This window comes from Cololabis saira, chromosome 9 (genome assembly GCF_033807715.1).
Source record: "Cololabis saira isolate AMF1-May2022 chromosome 9, fColSai1.1, whole genome shotgun sequence".
Classification (NCBI taxonomy): domain Eukaryota; kingdom Metazoa; phylum Chordata; class Actinopteri; order Beloniformes; family Belonidae; genus Cololabis; species Cololabis saira.
Window position 1 is genome coordinate 35,732,099 of NC_084595.1, and position 27,137 is coordinate 35,759,235.

At 40.1% G+C, this 27,137-nt stretch overlaps 3 protein-coding genes across 3 annotated transcripts; 1 reads left to right on the forward strand and 2 right to left on the reverse strand.

The window, feature by feature from the left end:
* Positions 1–109: 109 nt before the first annotated feature.
* On the reverse strand, positions 110–6,309 carry LOC133450615 (intracellular hyaluronan-binding protein 4-like). The gene is made up of 9 exons (XM_061729373.1): positions 6,227–6,309; positions 5,893–6,113; positions 4,997–5,135; positions 4,462–4,602; positions 4,290–4,361; positions 4,119–4,199; positions 3,074–3,248; positions 517–696; positions 110–317 (listed from the first exon to the last, which is right to left on the reverse strand). The coding sequence occupies exons 2-9, from the start codon at positions 6,104–6,106 to the stop codon at positions 252–254; spliced, it is 1,068 nt and encodes a 355-aa protein (XP_061585357.1). The 5' UTR covers positions 6,107–6,113; positions 6,227–6,309; the 3' UTR covers positions 110–251.
* Positions 6,310–12,178: 5,869 nt separating this feature from the next.
* Positions 12,179–18,179, forward strand: znf367 (zinc finger protein 367). Its single transcript, XM_061729375.1, has 5 exons — positions 12,179–12,758; positions 14,467–14,617; positions 15,347–15,466; positions 15,832–15,970; positions 16,076–18,179. Exons 1-5 carry the CDS (start codon positions 12,483–12,485, stop codon positions 16,332–16,334), a joined length of 945 nt encoding a protein of 314 aa, XP_061585359.1. The 5' UTR covers positions 12,179–12,482; the 3' UTR covers positions 16,335–18,179.
* A 17-nt stretch (positions 18,180–18,196) lies between these two features.
* Positions 18,197–26,089, reverse strand: slc35d2 (solute carrier family 35 member D2). Its single transcript, XM_061729376.1, has 12 exons — positions 25,849–26,089; positions 25,734–25,767; positions 24,705–24,791; positions 24,550–24,617; positions 24,387–24,458; positions 24,063–24,131; positions 23,842–23,944; positions 21,474–21,566; positions 21,315–21,382; positions 20,392–20,470; positions 19,519–19,601; positions 18,197–18,458 (listed from the first exon to the last, which is right to left on the reverse strand). The coding sequence occupies exons 1-12, from the start codon at positions 25,974–25,976 to the stop codon at positions 18,338–18,340; spliced, it is 1,005 nt and encodes a 334-aa protein (XP_061585360.1). The 5' UTR covers positions 25,977–26,089; the 3' UTR covers positions 18,197–18,337.
* Positions 26,090–27,137: the final 1,048 nt, after the last annotated feature.

The following is a 27,137-nucleotide window of genomic DNA, read 5'->3' on the forward strand; positions in this document are numbered from 1 at the left end:
GTAGTACAAGAGACTAGAGACTACATTTCCCTTACTGGGAATCAGATCAAAACCTATCGTGGAGAATTGGGTGACCACTGAGCTGTAAAAAAAAAAAAAAAAAAAAAAAAAGGGAAGAAAAAGGTCTAAGTCTGATGTTTCCTTCAAAACAGAACACCTTGCAAAAGCATTTATTGAACAGTATTCAGTGCAACCAAAACCCAACAGAAATGTGAACAATGTTGTGGCAGAAGGTTAATGAGTAAATTCAGTTATTTTCCTGCTGATAGAGCGGGAAAGTCTTCTGGGTCATCTGGATCCGGTGCCAAATCATCCTCCTAACGGGGAGAAGTCATTATTATAATTTTTCTGCTGTTACTTTAGCAAGTTAAGTAAAAAGGCTTTAAAAAAAAAAAAAAAAAGTCTGCAGACAAGTACATTTAAACAAAAAATTCACATGGCTGAAGTTCTTTCTGGAACCTCTCCTATAATTTCAGCCCAAACATTCAGTGCAGTGTCAGCAGAGTTCCAACATACCCTTTCTATTATGGGTCGGACATTCTCGAGGCGAGTACTCTGACCACCTCGTGCTCCCCTTCCTCGGCCCCCGCGACTGGGTCGTCCAAGACTCCCAAAATTTATGTCCAAGAGGGAGGTGATGTCATTAACAGACCTGCGCAGGAAGGTTCCATCATCTTCAATAGTCTGCTCAATGTTCTGGAAGATAAAAATTAATAATTACACAAAAAGTCGTAAAATATCTGGTTATGCATCTTCCATTGCACAGAAATTAGATAAACTTATGTTAAAAGGTAATTTGAGTTGCTGCTTCAGGTGGCATGAGCAGAGCAAACTCTCCACTTAACAAGTACTGGGCAAACATGACTCATCAATGTGCACAGGCAGATTCCTCAGCCTTTATTTTATATTCCATAATGATTTAGCATATTATCGTTAAGTTAAATCTTAATTCCATGCAAGTTCCACAATCCTATATTCCATCGTGGTTAGGAACAAACTACTGGCAGTAAAATGTAAGGAGAAAATGTTTGGGTGGGGCTTGCTGACCAGTGAACTGGTTAAAGCTCACTTTTGTTTTCTTTCACAGGCTGCTCGCCGGCTACAATGCAGAGCTGCAGCCCTTTATTGTTCAAATATGGCAAATGGTGCAGTTGGCCTTTCAGATAAGCTGTTTGTAAGTTAGTACAAGTTTAAAATCAATTTCACTTTGGACAACAAAAAACTGCTATTCATTGTAACAAGAACATTTACGCTTGACTGTGCATGCGTTTAGAAAAACTGATAATTTTGTTAGTTTTATTAGACTTTACTCAGATTATTCTTTAAACGACTCGGATGCAACTCTGACTTGGATTTTGGTGACTTATTTACAACACGTACATAGAATACAAAGCAAACAGAAGTACAGACACTGAGGAAATAACAGATTCTGAGCTTGTAGAGGAAGGAAGGTTTATCTTATGCTTATTTAAAAGCCACTGTAGACTAATGGCACTTTTCCACTAGTACCTACTAAGCTTTACTCATTTCAGCTCGGCTTCAGCCAACTTGGCCTAGTTTCTTTTCCATAACAATTCAGCACCTGGAGCAGCAGTAGGAGGGATTGGAGCGAAGCTGCTGTGACGCATTTGATTGTGTGATTTAAACGAAGAAGACAACACTAAAGATGTAAAACATGGAGATGATATGTGCTGCTGGGTCTGTGGCTTGTGTTTGATATAAAGTTAAAAAATGAGTGAGAGAAGCTTCAGGCGGCGATGCTTTAACTTTTTTTAGTTTGTCTCGGTGCCGCTGAAAAGTCTGTCGGTAGCCACGAGCAGCTATGAAGTGACAGAGCTCCTGGTGGATCTTGTCGTTCCTTATCGCCTGTCGAATAAAATTAACAAGAAGCCGCCGTCAGACTTGCTCTTCCGCTGATGTCCCGTCTCCTGACTCAGACGTCTGACTCCCAACCGCCCGACCAATCCGTGGTGTGTAGTGTGACGACGTCAGATACGGCCAGACTCTCGGCAGAGTAGATACAGAAAAGAATCTACTCGGCACGTTAGACCCCTAGTGGGAAAGAACCAAACCAGCCGGGCTGAGTAGGTACTAGTGGAAAAATGGCATATTACTGGTGATGTGGCTTCTTCTCAACAAACCTTGTTTGAGATAGGACATGCACAGTATTCTCAGTTACCACCATAAAAGGCTCATTATCCCTCAAATCTAACAGAGTGAAAAGACTACAAATGTGATCATTTGGGTCATTTCCTGTCACTACTCAAGTTAAAACCACTACTACCACCATTTAGCAAATGCTTTTATCCAAAGCAACTTACATCTGAGAGAACAAACCAACCATTTTGCCCGGGGAAGAATTAGGGTTAAGGGCCTTGCTCAGGGGCCCAAGGTTGCTCATCTTGGTTGCCATTCTGGGGCTTGAACCTGGTCCCCCAGACCCAAGCCGACCTCTCTAGTCACTAGACTACCACCCCCCCGGTTATTGATTTGAATACTATAAAAGCCACGAATGAACTACCTCTACTATAGTAATTTGGACTTTTGATGCTTCTCTGACAGAGGTATTACAAATGTATCATGCAAGTTCAGGAGACTTGGCTGTGTCACTTCCCTGCAGATGCAGTCATGAGTCAAATCACTGCCAGAAATCTCAATACATTTATGTCACAGCCCATACCCATCAAGTTCTGGATTTAAAATAAGGTTAATTTTCCGGCACCCACAGAGAGCCATCCCACCAACCCAACCAAGCTCCACTATCCCTTACATTTTAAGAACGGTTCACAAATCTCAAATACCAACTTTTCAACCTCTTACTAACTACAATTATGTGACCATAAATCTGATAGGCCTACCTTCGTTGACATTGAAATGCTGTGAATGGGTGATTTACAGGAAAATACTAATACAGGACAACAGCGGGAAAGAGGGGTAAAATACGGTAGTTTCCCAGCCAAAACGGGAGACTTGACAGCCATGTCCCAGCCTCAACAACAGCTCCTCGGGTTTACCTTCTTCTACAGACCAACATAAACAGTAAAAAGGAGAGTTCACAGATCGCTAATCTCACCTCTAGGCGCTTGGACTGGTGGATGACCTTGGCTTTGGAGGGAATCTTGTCCACTGGTTTGCGGATATTACACTCGGCTTTAGAGCGATTCGTCTCCTGCATGGCCTTCCACTCATCCAGAGTCATTTCCATGGCAACCTGGACCACCATCTCTTTGTCCTCTTCGCCTGTTGCCCTTTCATAAAATGGAGATAGAGGTCTTAAAGAAATACATTTGGGTGAAATGCCAGAAATAAAAGAACAGCAGCTCCCCTTTCAGTCATGTTTTGACAGCTCCATTCATAGCTGTTGACTTTAGGGGGCAGAATGAAACCCCTGATTGTAGTGGGGGGGCTGGGACTACAACACACACCACTTTATACTAAGATACCCAACATTCATCTTTTCTGCAACTCAGACAGCTGATACTGATCCCTTTTAGGCAGTCTTTATTTTGAGTCGAGCCACAAACTGCCTCAGATTATTAAAACATGGTCTGCAGATGTAACACATTCAACCAGTCCTTTAAAAAGTTAATAATAATAATGCCTTGATGCACCATGAGATCATGGCCTCTGCTTCTTCTTAGTACTGGCTCAATACTAAGATATTTACAATAAAACAGCCAAGCTTTAAAAAACAAGAACACTCCTTTTTCATCTATCAACTGCCGTATGCGCAACAATGACTTGTATGAATTTATAATGCAGGTGTTGGTAACTGGAAGAAGCTTGTACAAAACGGTCCTTTTTACACACTTTGTGCACTTAAAAAGTTAAAACTACTAATGTATTTCTGTAGGGGCCTTATCCACACTGACATTTAATTCGAATGACATTTGAGAATTGTCAGGCTTGAACCAGCCATTTGTTTTGATATACAGTAGCCCTGAGTGCTCTAATTAACTGCCATTTTTCTGCAAACATGCATTCCGTTCTCACTCAAAGCTGCTTCAATTTATATTACTTTGGTCCCCCACAAAGGTTTACACTCCTTACCATCTAATAGTTGACCATTTCAATTCCAGACCGTTCCTTTAAGTTGCAATAAAACATGTATAACTCACTGATCCATATTCTCCCCCTCCACGAGTTTTTGGGGATCCTCAGTTTTGACCGTAGTATCAGACGTCACCTCCATCAGTTCACTATCATATGTAGAAAAAAAAAGTTAAACTAAATGCATCATTTGACCCCAGAGTGCAAAAGTTCCCCTTTCTGCGTTAAAGTTCACTCGCCTTGCAGTTTCATCAACACAACCCCAGTTCCAGGGTCCTCTGCCTCCTCTTTTCTCCTCTGGAGAGATACCTCTGTAATAGGTTTAATTTATCAGTGTCAACACCATAGTGGCCAAAAAAAAAAGAAGACAAGGTTTTGATATCGGATTGCTACATGAACAAGGAGCCTTACGTGGCGTTGTGTCGATCATATTCTCTCTTGCCTCTCAGATTGAAGTTGTCAGTGTTCCTTGGGAATCCTCCACCTCTTGCTCCTCTCCTGCCTCTAATCCCTCCTCTTCCCCCGAGGTAAGAGTCATCAGTATAGGAGGGCCTGGCAACCAGTGAGATTAATACTAAAATGTATTCCTGTAATGGATCCAAACCCAGCTGGTGCAGTCATTGTTGCACACTGTACTGCATTAACATTAACTGAATAGAAAGGAGATTATGCGAAAAATATTGAACACTACTCGCAATGATGAACTAAAAGGCACCAAGAAAGCAATAAAGATTGTAAGACTACTGAATCTAAATAATAATGTAAAGGGAGTTACTGCAGAGAAGGGAGATTAAAGTATCACTAGTGCATTTAAGTGTCTGAAAAATGCAAATTAATCTTAAAAAAAACAAAAATTATACACCTTTAATTTACACACTTAACATGCTCCGAGTCTGTAAAGCAGAATGCACACTTTACCCACCATCTTTGACAAAAGCAATCATACCTGGAGACTGAGAACTCCAGAGGCGGTTGCTCTTGGTTGAATCTCCGTTGCCCAGCAGCAGCAGGTCTCCTCGTGCCCCTCTGGGCATTCCCTGCATCTCTGCCATCAGCCACTGCAGGACATGCTGGCTGCTTGCAAACTGAGGACAAAGTGAGGTGCAAAGCTACCGATTTGTGTAACAACACTTTGATTCCTCACCATTTTCAGATACAGTATATCATATGATACTCCATATAACCCAGCAGTGGTCAGGGGAAAAAAATAAATAAAAAACGATACTAGTCTTTAAAGCTTATGCACTAATGTAGGCCTCATATTGCTTTTAAATACATTTTCACTCCCAACCCCCCCCCACAAAGAGTAAAACCAACCACACCGCCATCCATTTTCTATAGCCACTTATTCCTATAAAAAAGGAGCCTATCCCAACTCATTAAGGCTGATTTATGGTTCCGCGTTACACCAACGCAGAGCCTACGCCGTACCCTACGGCGTAGCCTCTGCGTCGATTTAACGCGCAACCATAAATCAGCCTTTACACGGGAAAAGCAGGGGATAAGTCGCCATGCATCAGAGAAGTAAAAATACGTTTCAAAATATATAACTTTAGCTGTAAATGTATACAGTTTAATTCTGGATATAAAAACTGCCATGTGAGTCCAGGTGGGTCCCACAGAGAACACAGTGGGACTAAACTCACTAAAACCCCTCTGACAGCCAGCACGTGCAGGCTGGCTGACCTTGCATCATTAGCAGCTGACAAAGCTGATGCAGACTCACTGTTGGCCGGACTGTGGGGTCTAGAAGCGCCAGCACACCCCAGCACATGAGCACACCCCAGCACACCCAGCACCCCCTGTTCCAGGGCGTGTCACCGCAGCCCAGCGGCTCCTCACCTGCAGCCAGGTCCGAGCAGCGCCGGTCCTTCTGGGACTCCTTCTGGCCGGGCTTCTTGTTCCTGTTCTTCCTCTCCTCCTCCTTCTTCTTCTTCATCTTCATTTTCTCCTTCTCCAGCTCCGCCTGGCTGAGGAGGTCGAGCGGGTCTCCGTCGTCGTCGAGCAGGTTCCCGAACCTGTTCGCCACGGCGCAGCCGAACGCGTCCGGCAGCATGTCGAGCCTGCATGGACAAAAAACACAGGGTTCAAAGTGATAATTCACTCAAAAATTTAACTTTTTTTCGAGACAGCAAGCAAATGTTCAAAGCAAATGTGTGGAAATGCATAGTTTTACCGGTGTAGTTAGGAGCAGGGTGAGAAACGCGGATGAAAGTGCACTATCCCACACGGCCCCAGCAACGATGCCCCGCAGTTCGACTACAGGTTTAAATGTTTGCACGTGAGGGCAGCGGGGAGGCCACGCCCACCTGCTCGCTGATTGGCTGTCCGCAGTGAACAGTGCACGACCTAATCAATGCACATTGATCAGGTCCGGCCCCTGTCCTGTCAGAGTTGGTAGATGCTTCTCTGCTTAGTCAGGTTGTGAAACTCAGTAAATGTACCTTCATGAGCAACCTCAACTGTATTTGTATCCTGTTTTATCAAAATTATTACATTTTCCAATAGACTTACTAGATCCACCCCATGGTTCCAATCCCTAAGTATTTCTCCCTATTTTTGCTGTAAATGTTTTTCAGATTTGTCTTTTTGTCTATCAATCCATTCACAAGCTACTTCCAACCTGTTTTCATTCTTTATTTCAATTCCATCCATCCATTATCTATACCCGCTTTATCCTTTGCAGGGTCACAGGGGTCTGCTGGAGCCTATCCCAGCTCATTACAGGTGATAGGCAGAGGTTACACCCTGGACAGGTCACCAGTCCATCGCAGGGCGACATATACACACAACCAGACACACTCACACTCGCACCTACGGGCAATTTAGAATCATCAATTAACCTAGCATGCATGTTTTTGGACTGTGGGAGGAAGCCGGAGTAACCGGAGGAAACCCACGCAAGCACGGGGAGAACATGCAAACTCCACACAGAAAGACCCTGCTGGGCCTTGGAGTTGAACCGGGGACCTTCTTGCTGTGAGGCAACAGTGCTAACCACTAAGCCCCCGTGCTGCCCTTTATTTCAATTAAATTCCCAAATTCATCACTTCAATACTAGGTCTGCAAACAATCTCCATTGCACCCTTTTCAGGTCTACTTTTCCCAATTTTCAATTAGATTCAGAGTTCCTCTTTATTGGAACACCTTACCACACCATATTAGAGAATGCTCGAGTACAAATCATTTCAAAAAACAAATCACAACATTTTTGCTAGCCCAATTTAGCAAAGCTTAACCATTCATTGTCAGTACTTCTCTGCAAACCCTCATTAGATTCCTGTTATTGTTTTCTAGTAATTTAGCTTATTTTCTTTAGTTGTCCTAGTTTTACATATTTCTGTAGATATGGTTTGTTTCATTATAGGAGGACCACTCGACAAGCCCTTATGGGTTTTTTTGGTTCCTCCCGCCCATTTTCTGTTATATTGTATTTCTTTTTTTTATTTCCTTTTTTTTCTACATACTTTTAAAATGGTTGTGTATTTTTATGTGCAAATAAACTAATGTGCAGGTGCCAGGAAAAGATAAAGATAAATATCTCCAGTCAACATTAGCGATAGGCCTGCAAAGTCATTTTCTTCATTCTGTTTTTCTTCATTTATTTCAGAATCAGAAAGTTTTCTGAAATGTTTATTGCCAAGTAGTTTAACACACTCAATGAATGTGTTGTTGTTTGTTTTAAATGAATAATGAGTCTGTACAGAGGTGACCTGGGATGTGCGTTAATGTGACACATAGGGTCAGGAGTGGGGTCTTTACGTTAATGTGATGGAGAGTGGGGTGGGGGGGCAGTCCGTGGTAGACGGGGTTCCGGGGCCTTGTTGACGAGGCCAGCTACAGTCGGGAAGAATGTTTTTATGGCGTGAGGTTTTGGTCCTGATGGACTGCAGCCTCCTGCCAGAGGGAAGAGTCTGAAACAGCATTCAACATTTGACATTTGACAGGTCGAACTTAAATTCATCTTCTTCTTCTCCATTCGGCTTTTCCCTTCAGGGGTCGCCACAGCGACTCCGTTGCCTCCATCTGAGCCTGTCTTCTGCATCCTCTACTCTCACCCCAACTACCTTCATGTCCTCTTTCACTACATCTATAAACTTCCTCTTTGGTCTTCCTCTGGGCCTCCTGCCTGGCAGTTCAAAACTCAGCATCCTTCTACCAATATATTCACCATCTCTCCTCTGGACATGTCCGAACCATCCCAGTCTGGCCTCCCTGACTTTATCTCCAAAGCCTCTAGCATGTGCTGTCCTTCTGATATACTCATTTCTGATCCTATCCAGTCTGGTCACTCCTATAGAGAACCTCAGCATCTTCATCTCTGCTACCTGCAGCTCTGCCTCCCGTCTTTTCCTCAGTGACACTGTCTCTAGACCAAACAACATCTCTGGTCTCACAGCAGTTTTGTACACCTTTCTTTTCATTTTTAGCTGAAACTCTTTTATCACACATCACACCTGACACTTTTCTCCACCGGCTCCATCCATGGTTGAAGTTAAATTCATACATTTCCTAATTCAGTAGCAATTAAGCAATGTATTGTTGCAATGTAACAAGATAACACTGACCCAGACTCCAAAGTGGATAGATGAACATTTTGACATGGTCCCTGTAGTCTGTTTTGACCTTGTCTTCCTCTCAATGAAGTGTAATCAAATGCCTGGTGATTTAATTATTTTCATATTGAAAAATATCCACTGGCCATGGCAAAAGCATGAGAGTCTGAACATATTTTTAGCATGGAACCTCAGGCACCTCACACCCCCACCACCAACAACAAAAAAAGATGTGTCTTAAGTGTAGTGTCTCCTATTGAAAAGTGTATGGAGGTGCATAAAAAAAATCATTATACATTTTGAAGGTAGCATATCTTAGTTTAAAATCTGAGACAACAAACTTTTATATCTATGCTGTCATTACAGAACTCCAGTTGATTACCAAGGACACTGTTACAACCCCACACCATCACAGATCCTGTTTTATCTTAATATTAAGGACAGTTGTTGATGTTTGTAAATGTCTGGAGCAGACAATCCTTTTCAACTGGTGAAGTTCAGGACAGAAAACTTAAAATTCACTACACGTTTCATGATAATCAATACCACATCATTTCAAAATATTAGAAGTTAATGCAGCTTCTGTACAACATTAGTATTAGGTGTCTTTTAAAGTTCCAAAGAGCATTTTTAAATTCAACTCTATGTTGTATCAATCCCTTTCCTTGGCCAAGCTATTGATGATTGATGAGTCTTGATCAATGATCTAAGAAGTACATTTGCACTTCATGCATTAAATTCCTCTCAACACAATAAATTATTCTATGATATTATACACTCCAGAGAACAAAATACGCAAGTCACTTCTGGCCACATACACTAAATGTACCACACACTTACACCTTTTGTAGTTTGTATTTATTTCAGCATCTTGTCTTAATTATGTATAACGCGCCATAGTACAGGAAGTATAAATGTGATTATGTGTTGTGCATTAAATGGCAACAATATACCTTCTGCATTGCTTTAGAGATGACAATGACTGGAAACAAATCAATTGATGTTAACATGCTATGAAGACAAAGCATGCATCTGTTAAGTTACTGACAAATCTTGATTCTGATAAGCTAGTTGATGAATCCTGGTTCAGAAAAAAACAATTCTCCTATCCTGGATTATTAGATAAATGACCATACTAATATTTATCAAGCTAAAACTGAATTAAGCTGTGTCATACTCACCAGGATGAGTCAGGGTATATTTATGGTGAAATTTAGCTCCATCTAGTGGTTAGAATTGGGATTACAAATCTATGTAGCGCTGATGTCTCAATGTGAAGGAGTATTGGGGTAGGACTTAACAACAGTTTTTCTTTTAAAATGTATTATTATCAGTTTTGCCATGATAGATGCGTGTTAAAACATATAGTAATGGAAAAAGCTTCTGTGAACACTGAGAGCTCATGTAGACATTTCAGTAACACTGTATGAATATGTGTTTAAATACTATTTAGGATCAGGATTGTCAAACAGTAAAAATAGAATCATCAGGACTTATACAGTGCAATAAACCAGTGGTTCTCAAATGGGGGTAGGCGTACCCCTGGGGGTACGTGAAGGCACTCAGGGGGTACGTGAGATTTTAAAATACATATATTTAAAAAGTAGCATCCATGCAAAAATCCTTTAAAAATAAATATTTCATAAATAATTGAGGAAAATATAAGTCTAAATTCATAAAATGAATTTTATCTTCAGGAGTAGGCTATTCAACTTATTATCCTAAAACCCCAGAGTATCCCCCACACCAGGATGGTTCCACCTAACCTGTCAAATGCCACCTGGCTTCACCTGTCAATCACTTGGACCAACGATGGAGTCGTGGTTGGAGCATAGCAGCAATATTTTTATGTTTAATAAATCAGTTACTGATGGCACAGTGCTCTGTTTTAGGTCTTTTTTTTTTAACAACCAAAAGTGCTTTGCGCTGGTTAGGGGGTACTTGGCTGAAAAATATTTCACAGGGGGTACATCACTGAAAAAAGATTGAGGACCACTGCAATAGACTACATGGTGCCATTTAGACAGTATGTTTGATTGTAAATTATATCTTTAGCAGATGACAGAGCCATGCACTGAATACATTGTACAGTGATGTACAGTGTTGATGAAAGTCATGACTTTGATAAACTGAGAAAAGCTTTTGAGAGACACAAACAGGAAAGCATGGCACAGTACCAGTGGCGTCAATTCAGTGGAAGCTAAGGTATGGCAAGGTTATGAGTCACAGAACTTAACTAGAGTATCAATCAACACGTCCAGCAAATACTCATCACAGAAGTCTGCTATGTGTGGTCTGTGATCTGTGTGGTCAAGAAAATTGGAACTTTTTCAAATGCAGTCTCGCTCACTGCAAAAACTCAAAATCTTAGTAGGAATATTTGTCTTATTTCTAGTTAAAATGTCTCATTTTTAGTCATTTTTAGTCTCATTACACTTAAAACAAGAGTCATCGCCAGAAAAATAACTTATTGGACCATTTTCACCTGTTTCAAGTAAATTTTCAATTGAAATAAGTAGAAAAATCTGCCAGTGGGACAAGATTTATCTTCTCATTACAAGCAAAAAAAAAGTTCTACTTATTTTAAGTGAAAATCTACTTGAAATAGGTGAAAATTGTTGTTTTTTTGAGTTTTTGAGTCTTGTCTTAAATGTAATGAGATTTTTTTTACTAAAAATTAGACATTTTACTAGAAATAAGACACATATTCTTGTTAAGATTTTGAGTTTTTGCAGTGTAATAACTTGTGAAATCGATTATGTTGTTCTGATTTGCATTTGTAGTTATTCTATATGTATTAAATAATAGAATAATCAATACAAATAGACACAGAGTAATTCCATAAATGTATTTAAAAAAACAAACATTAAAATTTTCCCCTGAAGCAAAGGTGTGGCGGCTGCCATACCTTGCCATACCCAAGTGACGCCCCTGCACAGTACAAAATAAAGACAAATACCTCTTTTTCTGTTTTAATGTGCACAAATATGTTGAAGAAACAGCAACTCTCTTGCAGAGATACAACATGGATTTGACAAATGTTGGGATAACTTTGCATCATTTCACCAATTTAACATGAATAAATTCTGAATAGTCATAAGTTTCTTTTTCTCTTCCCCTCACACAACACACCCTTTGTCCGTGAATTTGCTCCCCAACATGATGATTACGTAACATTGGCGCCTCTAGGCCTTTCCGTTCCCTTTAAAGCAGTAAAACATGTATTGGTAACAACATAAACAGATGCCGCAGCGCGGGAAACAGCCATCTGCCCGTCTGCAACGTTACATTAGCCGCCCTTTACGCTGATTGGCTGCAGGCAGCACTCCTCTCATCCTCATTGGCCAACACTCCTGTCACTTTACTTGAGCGCGCGTTAACTCTTTAAATCTCATTGGACAGAAAACCTCCCAGCCAATCACTGCGTTCGTGGTGATTCCTGGTGCGCTCATTGGCTGGCGGGACGACTACGTCATACAATGTCCCTGCCGTGATTGGTCAATAAAGACTTGGGGAATGACATCCTCGCAGCTGATTGGTCAGCGCGCTGCTCAGGCGCGATTTTGCAACGCGGGACGAGTGTCCTGCGGCTGCACAGGTCAGTTCAGACGACCCGTTGAGAAAGAACCGCCACAGTCCTTTACACAGGTAACTTACAGTGAAGGGCGGATTATTATTTTACTTCCTCTTTGGAAATGAAGGATATATTCACCCCGGATTGAAAGGGCGCGTTTTTTCTAGTTGTTCTTGTTGTTTTTAATAAAACAACTGTTTGCAGTTTTTTTTTTTAAACAGCTAATCTTAAAGCTTTTTTTTTTTTTTTATTAATTCATGTTTTTGCTTTCGTGAGACTGCATATGCGTAATTTTTTTAACGATGGCCGACAACAAGCACCCGCATGTTATTTTCTGCGACGACTCGCCCAAGAGAGTGCTGGTGTCCGTGATCAAGACCACCCCGATCAAGCCCCGCAAAGCCGAGGCCCTGATGCCCACCAGCCCCGGCTTCAGCGACTTCATGGTGTACCCCTGGAAGTGGGGCGAGAACGCCCACAACGTGAGCCTGAGCCCGGGCTCGGGCAGCGAGTGCGCCGGCGCCGCCGCCCCGGCGGCCGGGGAGCAGGACCCCGCTCAGTCCCCCGAGCACGGCAAGGTAAGAGCTGGTTCTGTGTTTAAAAGTGACCAAAAGTCGTAGTTGTTTACAAGCTGGGGACCAATTAAGGTCTAAATACACTCTTTGCATCCTTTAAGCCGCTGACATTATCTTATCTCATGTATAACACTGTTAATAAGTTAAAAACAGCATGTGTGTGACTAATAATGAGTAACAACAGGCATGGAGGTGGATATAATCCTCACATACAGGACTTGATGAGTCGTAACACGCGTTAAACTACGAAGTCCCATTGAGAAAAATGTGGATAAGCTCTGAGTTAATATGGCCGAGGTAGTCATTTAAAAAACGCCCGCGCATTGAGCCTGAGTTATGGTTCTGCGTTAAATCGACGCAGACCCTACGCCGTAGGCCTACGGCGTAGGGTCTGCCATAGGCTCTGCATTGGTGTAACGCGGAACCATGAATCAGCCTGTAGGGTGTGACGCCGTGGGTTTAAACCCCATCCACTTCCGTGTTCTGCAGCAGCTGCTGTACATGACGTGCAGCCGCGCGCCAAAACTAACCGGATGGGAGTGAATTACAAAGAGCAACCGGCTCTCTCTGCTGGGAGGGAAACTGTGATCAAAGTGAGGATCTCTGCCAGGCAGCCACAAATACCCCAGTAATACTAATGCAAACATAAGTTTTCTCTACTCTGTCTTCGAACTAAATCTGCAACAGATTACAGTTGACTCTTGCACCTGTTGATCGGGCCGACTTGCCACTTCCCATTGCCTTCATGTTTTTTCTTGTATTTATCACCAGGTCAAATAGACGGTCACACATCACTCCCATACTTATCTCTCCACTGGCTCCCGGTTTCATTTAGAATACAGTTTAAAATCCTCACCTTCACCCACAGAGCACTAAATGGTCAGACCCCCTTTATATAACTGAGCTACTGGAACTGTATCCACCAGCTCGCCTGCTCAGATCAAATATGCAGAACTTACTGGCTATCCCTCACACCCGCCTTAAGACGGGGTGACCGAGCTTTCAAGGTTATGACTGCTAAACTTTGGAATGCTCTGCCTGCACCTTTTAGATCTATGAGTCTGTGAGCTCTTTTAAAAGCCAACTAAAAACCTACTTTATTAAACAGGCTTTTATGTAAACTGCATTGTTTAGAGTTATTTTATGTTTTTCATGTATTCGTGTATTCATGAATGTATTCATCATGTATTCTATGTATTTTATTGCTCTAAACTGTTTTTATTCTGTAAAGCACTTTGTGACAAATGTCTGTGAAAAGCACTATATAAATAAACTTTACTTACTTACTTTATATTTATTGTACAGATTTTATGCAATTTTACATAACGTTGTTTTTTTTACTTCTAGCACTCCCCTTCCCCTCTCTCCTCAAAGTGCTTATGCTGTTTGTTCAGGCTGCATTTGTAAATAAGAATTTGTTCTTAAATTGCTTGCCTGGGTAAATAAAGGTTAAATAAAAGATAAAATAAAAAAGTGTAAATGTAATAATAACATGTCCATTACACACGTCATATATAATAATACTACTACTACTGTCATTTAGCAGAGGCTTTTATCCAAACCGACTTACATCTGAGAGAACAACACAAGCACATAGGAATATATATTCCCGTAGGAGATGTTATTATTATTATTGATATTATTGTTAACCAGTGGAATAGTTATTATCCCGTGTACCACGTTCCAAGTTGTTTCTTCTTCTTCCTGCCAGGATGGCATCCGCAGAGGGCGGCCACGAGCAGACACGGTCCGGGAGTTGATAAGCGAGGGCGAGACGTCATCCAGCAGGATCCGCTGCAACATCTGCAACCGAGTGTTCCCCAGAGAGAAGTCCCTGCAGGCTCATAAGAGGACACACACAGGTGAGGGAGGCAACGGGAGGAGTGTGTGCTTGAAGAAATTAGGAGTTGAAAGTCCCCAAAGTAGACTGATTTGGCAACACACTTGCAATTAATGACACACACGTCAAATAAAATTCATAAATACAATTAAATACACTCAAAACATCAAATCAGATTACATGTGTCAACATGGTTATAAAATGACATACAAGGAGCAAAAAAGTCTGTTTAAAACTTAGGCTATGTCTAATGGTGAACTTGCATCATTGTTCACAATGGAAAAGGTGAGGGAGAATAATAATGATAATCATTCTTGGACCAACGATATAAAAGACACGATAATCATGATAATAGTATCTATTTGGAGAACAGTGTTGTTGCATGAGAGCAAGATGCATTTCTTTGGCTCGCTTTCTGAAATATATTTTTATGTGACGAGTGAATAAATGTGCTGTGTTGACTCTGAAGTAGAGAGATTGGGGTAATTATATTATAAATGCCACCACAAATATCTGGATTTACAACAACGCTAACTGTTTAAAGCAGCGTGGCAAAAAAAAAAAAGAAGACTCCAAAATGATGATAGTGCCTTGAGTAACTTAAGCATATTCACATCTGTTGAAATCGAGACGAATGCAGTCCTGCACTTAAGGACCATTTAACGTTGGAGTACGTGCTCTTTTTTATATACTGTATTATATACTGTCAAGAGTCCATGTTTGTCCTAAGAAAGTCCCTAATGAATTCCAGGAGAAAGGCCATATCTGTGTGACTACCCGAACTGTGGGAAGGCGTTTGTCCAGAGTGGTCAGCTGAAGACCCACCAGCGGCTTCACACTGGGGAAAAGCCCTTTGTCTGCTCGGAGAAAGGTCAGTGATTAAACACTGATCTTGGAAAAGGTCACAGAGTTTAGTTAGTAATGATATGCAAATTACACTGAAGTTTTGTGATTCTGGTCACTTTTAGGTACTTTCCAATGGCAGGAAATTGTAGTTTCAGTTAGGACCACAGGAGCTTGTAACTGGTTATATATTGTAGGATTTGGAAAGTACCCGAGAGCCACAGCACTGACTGTTGTGTTATAAATGTTGTTTTTTTTTTTCAAAGCATCCCTTTTTTTCTCTTATTAATAACTAGAGAAGGTGATAAGGTGTATATGTTAGCCCTTAAGTGGTAGAAGGCTGGACCGTGCATGTTTCAGTGCGTTTATTCATGGGTGTGGCTTTCTGTGCAGGATGTGGCAGCCGGTTCACACACGCCAACCGTCATTGCCCGAAGCATCCTTACTCCCGTCTGAACAGGGAAGAACCAAAGGCGAGTCCTGGAAAGGCTGAGTCTGTGGATAACAAGGCAGTGGCAGAGTGGCTGGCAAAGTAAGTAAATACAGGACCCAAACACAGGGTGGAGCAACAATTTGGTTCACATTAAACATTCTGCTCCATTGACATTGTTTGCAAATTCCTCCTTTCACCTCGCAGGTACTGGCGAACCCGTGAGCAGCGTGTGCCTACATCCACCAAGGTGAAGCCACAGGGCAAAGGGAGCGAAGAGGACCAAGAGCAGCAGGATCCCATGGAGTTCCTCCAGTCTGACGAGGAGAACGGGGAAGACGAGGAAACCCCGGAGGAGGAGAAAGGCAACCAGGGCGGAGCGGCCAAGCGCCGCCTCCAGGAGCAACGGGAGCGTCTCCATGGTGCTCTGGCCCTCATTGAGCTGGCCAACAATCTCTCTGCCTGAGCGCCTACCTACATCCTCCCTGTGGACTCCTATCCTCTACCTTTATATACCTTTACATCGCCAATCCGCCTTCCTGCAGTACGTGCTGTAGCTTAAAAAAGAATGTTTGTAAACGCAGATCAACGACTAGTTTAGTATGCTCTTTAAAGTTGGGACATCAGACTTGGAGAACGGAACCGAATTGGCCTGAGATCAGTGTTACGCACAGAATCATCTTATTAACCCCCACAGCACCAGGAAGGCACAAGCTAAAGCACCTTATTGAGCTTTCATTTTATCCTTTTAGGCTGCTATAATTATAGGTTTGACAACATGAAGAATGTCTCTTTTTTTCTTGTCTTCTAAAGACAAAAAAAGAATACCTATCAAGTTTATAATTTGTTTTGTTTGCACTTTGGTAACGAGTTTTTTTTTTTTTTTTTAAAGTGTATTGTGAGTGCAGGAAGAGTGTGTATGACTGATGTATATGTGGATTACGCTCAGATGGACAGAATGAAACAGGGTGTGTTCAAACATAGGAAATGTTAAATTTGCATTCCAGCCGTCGAATGACCTCGCACTCTTTCCCATTCATCTCCGGCGGGATCGGCAGAACTTTCTTATCCATCACAAAATCTGCCTCCCGTTGACAGCGGTGGTTGTAGACATGGACTGACAGTCGAAGTGAAATAGTTTCACCCCCACTGGTACTGCTCGATTTAAGAGGCAAGCAAAAGAGTGGCCACGTGTCATGTATTCAAGTTTTTTTGTTTTTTTTTCTTTTTGAAATATACCGATGAGAGGTGATCATTGCAAGCCTAATCCACAGGTCTGATAGCAGACCGACCATCCAACCAGTACTGCCTTCTGGACTGAAACATTCACATCCTCAAAGTGTTTACAGGCCCGTTACCTTGTTGCATGCGAGACTTGTAGGCAAAACAACCAAGCAAACTGATTTCCAACCTGGTTGAGGTTTACAAGGGATGTTAAGTCATCTTTTATATTAAAAGGTGACAGACCAGATTTGACACTGACATTGTATCACCGGTGTGTGGCAACTCATTTCATTCATGTTTTTTAATAATAAGATATTTATTTCTGCTGGCTGACATGTTCTTTTGTGTAGTGCTCAAACATTTTATAAAAGGGAAATATTTTTATAAACAATCCCAAGTAAGAAATTCAGAATTTTTTCCACTTAAGTTAAAACAAAACTTTAAGCACTTGCACCCCCTCCATTAAATCTTGGATTAAGCTTGCAATGCAGTAAAGATTGGATTTATTGCATGTGTCCAGGAAATATGGCACCTGTTTTGATAAACTGATTTGTGTGGTGCTGGGTGTCTCCCTCCCCCTCCCCGGTATTTTGTTAGGCAACACTACTTTTAACACTGTACAAAGCATCTAACAGCTGCCCTGCCTCTGGTTGTTTCGGGGAAAACCTGCACTTGCTGTGTTAGAATCTGATTTTTAATTGCCCTTAAGTTAAGATGAAACTGGAAGTCACAAGATAATGTTTATAATCAAATAAAAAAAAGCCAAAATATAGAATGTGCCCAGTTATATTCTATCTGAAAATATGTAAATCCCATAGTCTGTTTTGTGATTTGAGAAAAAATTATGGCATTTAATATATAATTGTAGTGTTTGTTAGAACATGGAGTGTTCACAGAGAGCTTTGACATTTTAATTTTAGTTTCAGTTTTTTTTTTGCCTTTGCTAACATCTTCCAGCATTTTTCATGTTTGTTATAGTGATTGTGCTTGCTGGTAGACATTTTATTACACATTTACCAATAAGTTTCTCTGACAAAGACTGTCCACACTGATATATCATTGTTGATCTCCAATAAACATTCACAGAACCTGATCCTGAGTCACTTCCAATTCTTGTCAATTTATTCATGTTTTGTATGTTGAACTAAATAGAAATCAGAGCAGTTCACGGATTTTAAAATATGCACAGTGCTCCAATATGGAGCGGAACGATGCCACCAGGTGGTGAATGGTAAAACATGCAGCTCAGTCCTTCCTCAAGGAGTCTTCAGTGATGTGAATCTTTTGCTCCTGTGCTTCTGAGTTGCTTTCTGACGACAGGCTCTTGTTAAAGGTGAAGAATGAATACAGTAGACCCCCCGACATGCTGCAAAACAAAAGAAAGAAGGTGTAAACGGTCACACTATGAACCAAATTAGTTTTAATCCAAAGATGACTGCCTTTTGAGATGTTGATAAATGTTGGCTGAAAAGGAGAGTCTTGCCCTTGGACTTCAAACCAATGGTTAAACTTCTTCTGGACCTTTTTGCGATGGCCAGCTATAGACGTTCACCAGGTAAAAATTCTTGTGGAATAGGTCTAGCAAGTATTCCATTCACAGCCACATTTCCACCGGTAGTATGTCACGTATCAGAACAAGTGGGTCTGGGTTCATATAATGTCTCACACAGGAGCGTTCAAGTGCCACAATTCAAAACAACAAACAAGACTCCAGAATTGCTAACAACACCTTGGATCAATAAGTTTCTACTGCAAAACTGATTATCTTACTCCCCTACACACCATTTAAGACGTAATTTGGTGATAACAGTACCAGTACTATTACTACTACTACTACTAATAATAATAATAATGATGATAACACATTTTATTTATAGATAGGTAAAAATGGGACATTTCAACTGTAATTAAATAGGATATGAACTCTTTAGTACTACTACTACTACTACTGCTACTACTACTGTAATTTAGCAGATACTATATTTAGCAGATACTACTATATATATATACGTATATATATACATATATATATATATATACACACTGCAAAACTCGGTCTTAAAATTAACCATCATTATAATGGAATTATAATATGAGCTTCTAAACCAGTTGAACATTATAGACAGATTTGTGAGTGACACAAAAAAGGGAGTTTCTTCTTCGTTTCTCTGGAAATCAAAGCTGAAGCCAGAGGAGCTGGACTAATTATTCGTAGTAAGAAGAGGAAAAGAATAAAGTCACCTGGCCAGCTAATAAGTTTTCCCTCATCATGCTGGTTTTCTGGAACAAAACTGTAAATATCTAAAGTACTCTAGCTTCATACAGCAGGTTTAATTAAGTAATAGCTCTTAAAACTTAACAAGATATGCAGCTCGCAGTTGCTTAAAAATGAAAGAAAAAGTACACAGGTGGGGGGGTGTTCTTACCAAATGCTGAGGCCGAGGAAGTTAATCCAGGAAAACAGGTAGTCTCCGCCAACAAAGATACCAATATACGCTACAGCAACATTCTGAAAAAGTCATCAAATATATAAGACCAAATCCAAGTCTGGATCACTAATTACAGAGTCAGTGAATGGACAAACTTTGGAGAAAAATGACAACGTTCCATCATCGCTGCAAGTTACTGGTGGGGATTTCAGTCTGGGGACAGAATGAGGAGCGACCAGGAGGTTTAACCATCATAAAAGTGGTGAGTTGGGTGTATAGGATCAGAGAAAAAACTGTGTTGAAACAAAACAAAGTGGGTCATCTTTGCTTTTCAAAGCGGGTGGGGGGGTCGCTCTTTTAGTTATCTCCGCATACAAAGAGCATGCACATAAACACACAATCTTGTGCTGCACTAATTCACCAACTCCTTAAATCACACACAAAGCAAAGTGACAAATAGCCTGTAGTGCCTTTATCATTCATAGTGATGTGTACATAATTCACCTGCATAGAGATGTTAGTCACAGCATTACCATACCACATTCATTCAGGTTATACTTTATGTTGTTACTAGTGCTTTGGTCTATGTGTTTAATGTGTTACGGTCCCTTTAGGTACGGTGACGTTTTTGGAGTCAGTTAGTTCTGTGATGGGAAGCGCGAGCTTCTTAACGTTCGGTTTCAGTTAACTGGTGGATTTAATAAAGGGACACACGCTTCTGTGTCCGCACCGTCAGAAGTTGTCGGCTCGTCTATTTTCACGACTTCCACAAGCCTTTCATTTAAACATCGGAGGTCCTTGTAATGTTTGTTCTGCATTCTTGTGTGTGTGCTCCAGCATGATAACGCTTATCATACAGTACACACTTACCTTTATTGCCCCGACTACTGTGGTCGTAAGTGCTGAGTTGTAATGACTGCACAGAACGATGGAGTACATCAGCACAAATCTGTAAAAACAGGAGTGAGTCTTAAAAGACCAGCTGAGGAAACTGCCCCACACATATGGGAGTGTTATTTGTGAACGTGTTTTAACAGTTCAGTTTGGATTTTTGTGACATTTTTTAAACATCACGTGAAAAGGACTGTGACTAGAAATAAATGAAAGTTATTACTCTTTAGGTTTATTAGGAACAACTTAAGTACAGAGTCAGTCAAGTTATATTTTGATGCAAAGACTATGTCACACACGACTTCCAGTCCAATAACTTGAGCAACGGCCTGTAAAAGCACATTCTAGCCAATTGAAACAGTATTTAAACAAGCTTTAAAAATATTGGATCAAAGAAAAACAAAAAAACATAGGACGGACCATCATTGTCATATCTTAAAGAATCATCACGGACCAAAATTGAAAAAAAAATACTGTCAAATATATTGATTCTGTACTGGTCTACAAAATCGTTCGCGTCCAAACTCCAGCTCCTCTGCAAAAATTTGTCAAGAAAATATCAAATAGGCCAACAAGAAGCTCTAGCACTGTGCCTTAAAAGTACCTTTGGTCAGTCTACTTTTTTTTTTTTTACATTTCAAATGTGGAACTGTGCAATGCATGAACTACCAACCCTCACTTCATTTACAAAACACCTTAAAACATGGCTATATGAAGACCAGTACCGTGATCACAACCTTGCCTGAAGGTTGATGTCTCTTTGTCTGGCTTTACTGTCAGGGTACCGCTTTTTAATTTTACAGCACCTGCTTATAAGCTCATATATTTTCATGCAAGTGTTCGTTAATATATGCTCCCCCATCTTTAAAAAATAAATCAATCATTTGTTCATTCATACATACCCCATAAAGCAGGACGTAAGGAAACAGAAGACAAAGGTTACGTTCCCCCAGTCTTCAAATGTAATTACCTTGATATAAAAACAAAACACACACACACAAAGTGGTCACATATGGAAGGTATCCAGCTTAGGGCCACACGTGCAATCGATCTGCTTTTACCTTCTGTAAATCACCAGTGAAGACACTTGCCATGAAAGTGGGAACGACAATGAATAGTGCATTGTAAAATAAGACACCATACTTTCCAAGGCCCTAGGCAGAAATATAAGAACATATTAGACATTAGACGCACCGTCCCTTAGCCTGCTGCAATAATGTGTCTGCACCAACTCAGATGTAAACATAATTGTAAGACAGATGAATATAACACACGTTAGTTGCCAAACCTCATCTTTTGACTCACTGTTATTAATTATCCAGTTAAAATACCAATGTTATGTTTGCTCTTCATATGTCTTGTACTCTCTTGTATCCACCTGTCTCTGTACTGTTGAAGCATTGTAAGCATGCACAATCATTTGTAGAGATGTTGCCACAGTAAATTTGACACAGTAAATTGTTTCTTTAACTATATTTAGTCCAAAACAAAGATCCACAATGCAACAGTGTCGAGAGTGAATTCAATAGTGCTGCATGTGTTTGCATAAAGTGTCCGTCATGATGGTGCTGAATCATGATTGTGTTTGCTTTAAGGGTGAGTACACATAGCTAAAGTGATCGCTTTTGTCAAGTCTTCATGAAGCTAAAATCTAATGTTTAACTTTGTCGTACCGTTTTTGTTAGGTAGGCCAAGGTGACATTTACATGTGGAGCACATTTAACTGAAGTGTACCAAAGTTCATCAAAGACAAAAACTAAAGTCACCAAAAGCAGAAAGAGACAATAGAATACAAAAATGTGATCAAGAGGAATGAATGAAAGTGGAAATAGAATAACAGGGCAGCCCAAACACAAAGGGATATCAATGTCGGTGTGTCAAACTTGACTAAGGCGAAAGCCAAGGAGAACAGGTGAGGATTTATATAGATTTAAATACGGATGAAATCTTTGTGGTGTGTATATGGATAGGTGAACTGCTCAACAGTCTCCATAGTCGGCTGATGAGAAAGGTCCATCACATCTATGTTTTAAACTGGATCTGCAAATGAAAATTACAAAAATAAACCCTGATCATAAACCCCAGAGATGAGTTTTGCCTTGAGCTCCACGAGTACAATCTTCCATGATTTGTTTTTTGATAAAGGAACTGAAGCAGTTTTGAGCAAGAATGTAATATGTGCTTGTAACAAAATGGCATTTAATATCAGAACTACACCAAAATAAACAGCTATTTGAAGCATCTGACGAGACTCATACTGTCATCTTACTGACCAGCAGTTTTTCAGTTGTCAGAACCAGTTTTACATTCAGCTTTTACCATATTTAATCACATATCCCTTTTAAACGCACACACCATAAGCACCACATGGATTAGCATTTGTTTTATCAGCGACAGTGAAACGCTACTGTTCATGCCGAAACACAAGTCATTTACTAAATAGCTAGATTTCCTGCTTGTCAGACTTGAGCTGAGAGAAAGCAGTTCATTAAATGTTCTTTTGCATATTAATGACAACCAATATGGTTATTTAAGACGTCCAAATAAACTCCACCAAACACTTGCTGCCATTAATAGGGAATGTTAGTCTAATGTGTCCTAGTGTTCTTTCTTCCTTTTTCCGCCAATATTTGTATACATTTTTTTAACACAAGATATTAAAATAAAGTAGAACAGGAAATAAAACCAAGGAAAATGCAAAAGGAAGACAATGTCCTTGCTCAAAAGGAGTGGGAAGAATTATATGCTTATTTAAACTCACCCCTTTGCCATATCCTTATACATACCCATTTATATGTTTACTAGGTATATGATCTATGGAGTAATGCAATGATGATAATAAGAACAATAGTAACAATATAAAACAGTAACTGTAGTAGTTATAACAGTTTAATAATAATAATAACAATAATAATAATGACGATAACTAATAATGCCATAATAATACCATTCAAAATCGTCGTCTTTTGTAAAGATAATTGAAGATTGTAATTTCTATTTGGTGCATTAGTGCTACCATTTGTTTAGACGTGGAACTTACAACTTACAGCGGTAGCGACCGGAACGACATGCCTGTACAAACCGCCCTTTTTAACACTTACAAAATAGGTGTAGGGACTCAAGTGGAGTGACATTTTATTTTTAGTCTCATCAGAGGCTTAAAATAGTTAATTAACTCCGATGTAGGTTAATTGCCTCAGGTACTAAAACTCATAGTAGTTGCGCTGCAAATGCATATTTAATTCTCACCCAAATCTACTTCAATTCACAAAATGTTGGCCCTTAATAACTTAATAACGTTTACACTCCTTACCATCTAGGGTTGTTTTAAGTTTAGAAAGTTCTTTAAAGCAACACTTTGAGAGAAGTTAAACTCAAGTTTAACCTATGGTTACATACAAATTGTGCAAAATGTGCAGGAAATGCTACCTCCGCGTCAAGTTTTTGCTTGGTGTACACACCGCTGGCTGCAGTAAAGGCATCATTGAGGAGGATGAAAGTGTAGCCCTCCACATCGAAGGCCAGATCAGAACTGGCAGAGATGATGGAGATGGAGGAAAATGCAGGTGTTTTATCTGTACTAAAACCAGCTCCTAAACTTCAATTAAGATATATAGTATTAAGACAATAGGGGGAAAAGAAAATCATACCTCGCAGCAACCATGGCACCAAAAACTATGGCCACAACACTGTAAATGATGCGTCTTGGAAATGTTTTCCTGAAAAAGAAAAAGTTGAGATCATTATTCAAAAAAACTACAAATAAGAACAGGAAATGACAGTGGCTCCAGTTAAATGAAATCACATGCTATTCTTCCTTATCTTTCATCTCTCCGCCCACTTCCTATCACGTTATCAAAAACAAACCCATTAAAAATCAGTCATTTCCGACTAGTTCAGCCACAATTCCAGGAATCTCCTCGTAACAAAGTGCTCCATGGCTCCAACAGCAAGATACAAATCTGATGTTTTACCTTAGTATATACGCTTCCAAGATCATTGTCATCAAAATAGTGAACTTCCGCAAGACTGTAAACATGGGTAAACTGTAAAAGACAATGATTTGGGGAAAAACATTGAAGTGACTTAAAGAGAAAACTTAAATTCTTCTATATGATACAAAAGTCAGACTCAAACCTGAGTTTCTTGGTGCTTGCCAGTCCTGTTACATGGTTCCCAACGTACAGCAAGGGAAGAGGGAAAATCTGCAAATAGAGTACAGTTAAGTTGAGAAAGTTGTCAAAACGTAATTACTGTAATAGGGGATGAAAAGAGACATAAATAAAGCCTACTTTTAAGAAGATGCTTCTGTCAAAGTCTTGAAACTGCACTGCGTTGTTTCTTTTGGCCAAGTAAAGGACAACGATGGCGGTGATCATCTGGAAGTAGCGTTTAGATAAGTGGTTGTTTCATGATGGAGGAGAAAAGATGGTCATACCTAGGGTTGCCAACCGTCCCTTGAAAAACTGAATCGTCCCGTATTTATAAACTAAAGTACGCGTTGTAGTGCCTTTATCATTCATAGTGATGTGTACATAATGCACCTGCATAGAGATGTTAGTCACAGCATTACCATACAGCGTTTATTCAGGTTATAATTTATGTTGTTACTAGTGTTTTGGTCTATGTGTTTAATGTGTTACGGTCCCTTTAGGTACGGTGACGTTTTTGGAGTCAGTTAGTTCGTTTAGTTTCAGTTAACTGGTGGATTTAATAAAGGGACACACGCTTCTGTGACCGCACCGTGAGAAGTTGTCGGCTCATCTATTTTCACGACTTCCACAGCGTCTCATATTGAGCTAAAAAGGGACGCACTTTGTCTCGTATTACTGTGAGAGTCAAAAAATAGTCATAAAATGCCAACAGAAAATGACATTGAGCTGTTGAGTTCACAAGTTATTTTTTTTTGTTTTATTACAACTGTAGCTACAGTCATGGCCTTTGAGGCACAAATATGTTTACAAGTTTTCTACAGACTTTCTGTTTGCACTTTTGTTATTGCACTAAAAATGTGCACTATTACAGAATGGATGTTTTGCTTTCTGCTGTTTAAGAAAGATACTTATTTTATTCAGTTAATTTTGTTATTTTGTATTAAAGTGAATTGCTGGATAATAGTTTGTTGTTCTGTGTTCATTGCATTCAAAAATATGCATTTTATTCAGTTCAGGTTCGAGTCAAACAGTTAAAAAATCGTTTCACTCACAAAAAAAGGGTCTAAAAAAAATTCACCCCACCAGGAAGGATGAAGGCTGCTGATGTGCTGTCCCTTATTTATGTTTCAGGGAGTTGGCAACCCTAGTCCTACCTGAGAAACGCACCTGTCCGACTCCCAGACACAGGTAGGAGGGAAATCTGCAAAGAAAAACAAAACAGAAAAGTAAGTTTGGAGTGTGGAGTGAGAGCAGAAAGCGAGAGTTTGGGGACATCGCCCACCTGAAGCTCGTCAGCACCGTCTTGTTCACCACCGTGATGAGAAACGAGCAGCCGGCGTAAAACAGCGCGGACACGAACTTGAGCGCGCCGGGATGTTCCGCTGTCTCCCGACACACTTCCGCAGACATCCCGGCACCCGACCAGAGCTGCTGGGGGGTTGGAAATGAATGGATACTTGTCTAAAAGCGGAGTTATTCGTGTCCCGGTGGCGGTTACTATCACTATTTCCTGACAATCATTGTGAACAGGAAAGCAAGCCACAAGTGGGCGGAGCTTAAGCGGTGACGTCACTCAGAGGGGGAGTCCAGCTACAGCCCAACCTTCATGAAATACTCTATTAGGATAGGAAATAATGAAACTAACTACAGTTCACTTAGCGTTTATAGTGAATACAATTTCTAAATGGCAAATCAGTGAATGACTAATGTTAATGTTTTATTACTAGGTTATAAGAATAAGAATAAGATGGAGGAAAATAAGTACATAATGTACAAGCAGATGTGCTGAAAATGATCAATACTTTGCTCTAACCAGTCACTTTTCCCAAATTTCTAAAACCACAATGGCTAGGTCGCTATACTAAAAAAAAGCAGCAACTAAATCCTATTTAATTCAGTTCAAGAATTATGAGGAGTCAGAGATCTCGTGTCCAGAGAAGGTGTTATGAAGCTCATCCATGGCTTCATCCACAAGAGACGTGAGTATCATCCTCCTGTTTTTATGAGATAATAACCAACGATAAAACAATTTTAGCTGCTATGTTGCACACAGATGAAATAAACATCCTGTAAATATTAATAGTGTCCAAACTCTAACTTTTGAAGTTAAAATGACAACTTTGTCGTTTTCTTGTGTCTTTGTTTAATTCAATGTTTTGCCTTACAATGTTCTTCCTTATATATCTAATCTTTGTTTTATTCCCTCTTTTTAGTCTTTTATTTTATTTATGTTTAATCTAATAGTATTTTATCTAAGTTTTGTAGTCCTGATTATATTATTTATTGTTTCTAATGTTCCAATTCTTTTTTTTGCCCATGTAAATGTCTCTTTATTTAAATTGTGCTTGTCTTGGCTAGTCTGTATTACAAGCAGCCTTACAAACCAATTCTCTGAATAGTACTGAGCCAAACACATTGAATGCTAACATTTGGGACATTTATTTTCCTTTGTTTTAAAACATAAATGCTGATTTTGAATAAGATGCCAGGAACAAGTTTTGCAGGAAGAAGAAGAGGAAGAAAAATCTTTATTTGTCTCACGATGGGGAAATTGCATTGACGCAACAGCAA

Coding starts and splice junctions, on each gene's coding strand:
- LOC133450615 (XM_061729373.1), bottom strand. CDS start 6,106: ATGCTGCCGGACGCGTTCGGCTGCGCCGTGGCGAACAGGTTCGGGAAC. Junction 4,603..4,996: donor CTGGAGTTCTCAGTCTCCAG/GTATGATTGCTT, acceptor ACTGGTTGCCAG/GCCCTCCTATACTGATGACT. Junction 4,362..4,461: donor TATGATCGACACAACGCCAC/GTAAGGCTCCTT, acceptor AACCTATTACAG/AGGTATCTCTCCAGAGGAGA.
- znf367 (XM_061729375.1), top strand. CDS start 12,483: ATGGCCGACAACAAGCACCCGCATGTTATTTTCTGCGACGACTCGCCC. Junction 14,618..15,346: donor TCATAAGAGGACACACACAG/GTGAGGGAGGCA, acceptor AATGAATTCCAG/GAGAAAGGCCATATCTGTGT. Junction 15,467..15,831: donor CTTTGTCTGCTCGGAGAAAG/GTCAGTGATTAA, acceptor CTTTCTGTGCAG/GATGTGGCAGCCGGTTCACA.
- slc35d2 (XM_061729376.1), bottom strand. CDS start 25,976: ATGTCTGCGGAAGTGTGTCGGGAGACAGCGGAACATCCCGGCGCGCTC. Junction 23,945..24,062: donor GGTGCCATGGTTGCTGCGAG/GTATGATTTTCT, acceptor CATCTCTGCCAG/TTCTGATCTGGCCTTCGATG. Junction 20,471..21,314: donor CTTACGTCCTGCTTTATGGG/GTATGTATGAAT, acceptor CTGTTTTTACAG/ATTTGTGCTGATGTACTCCA.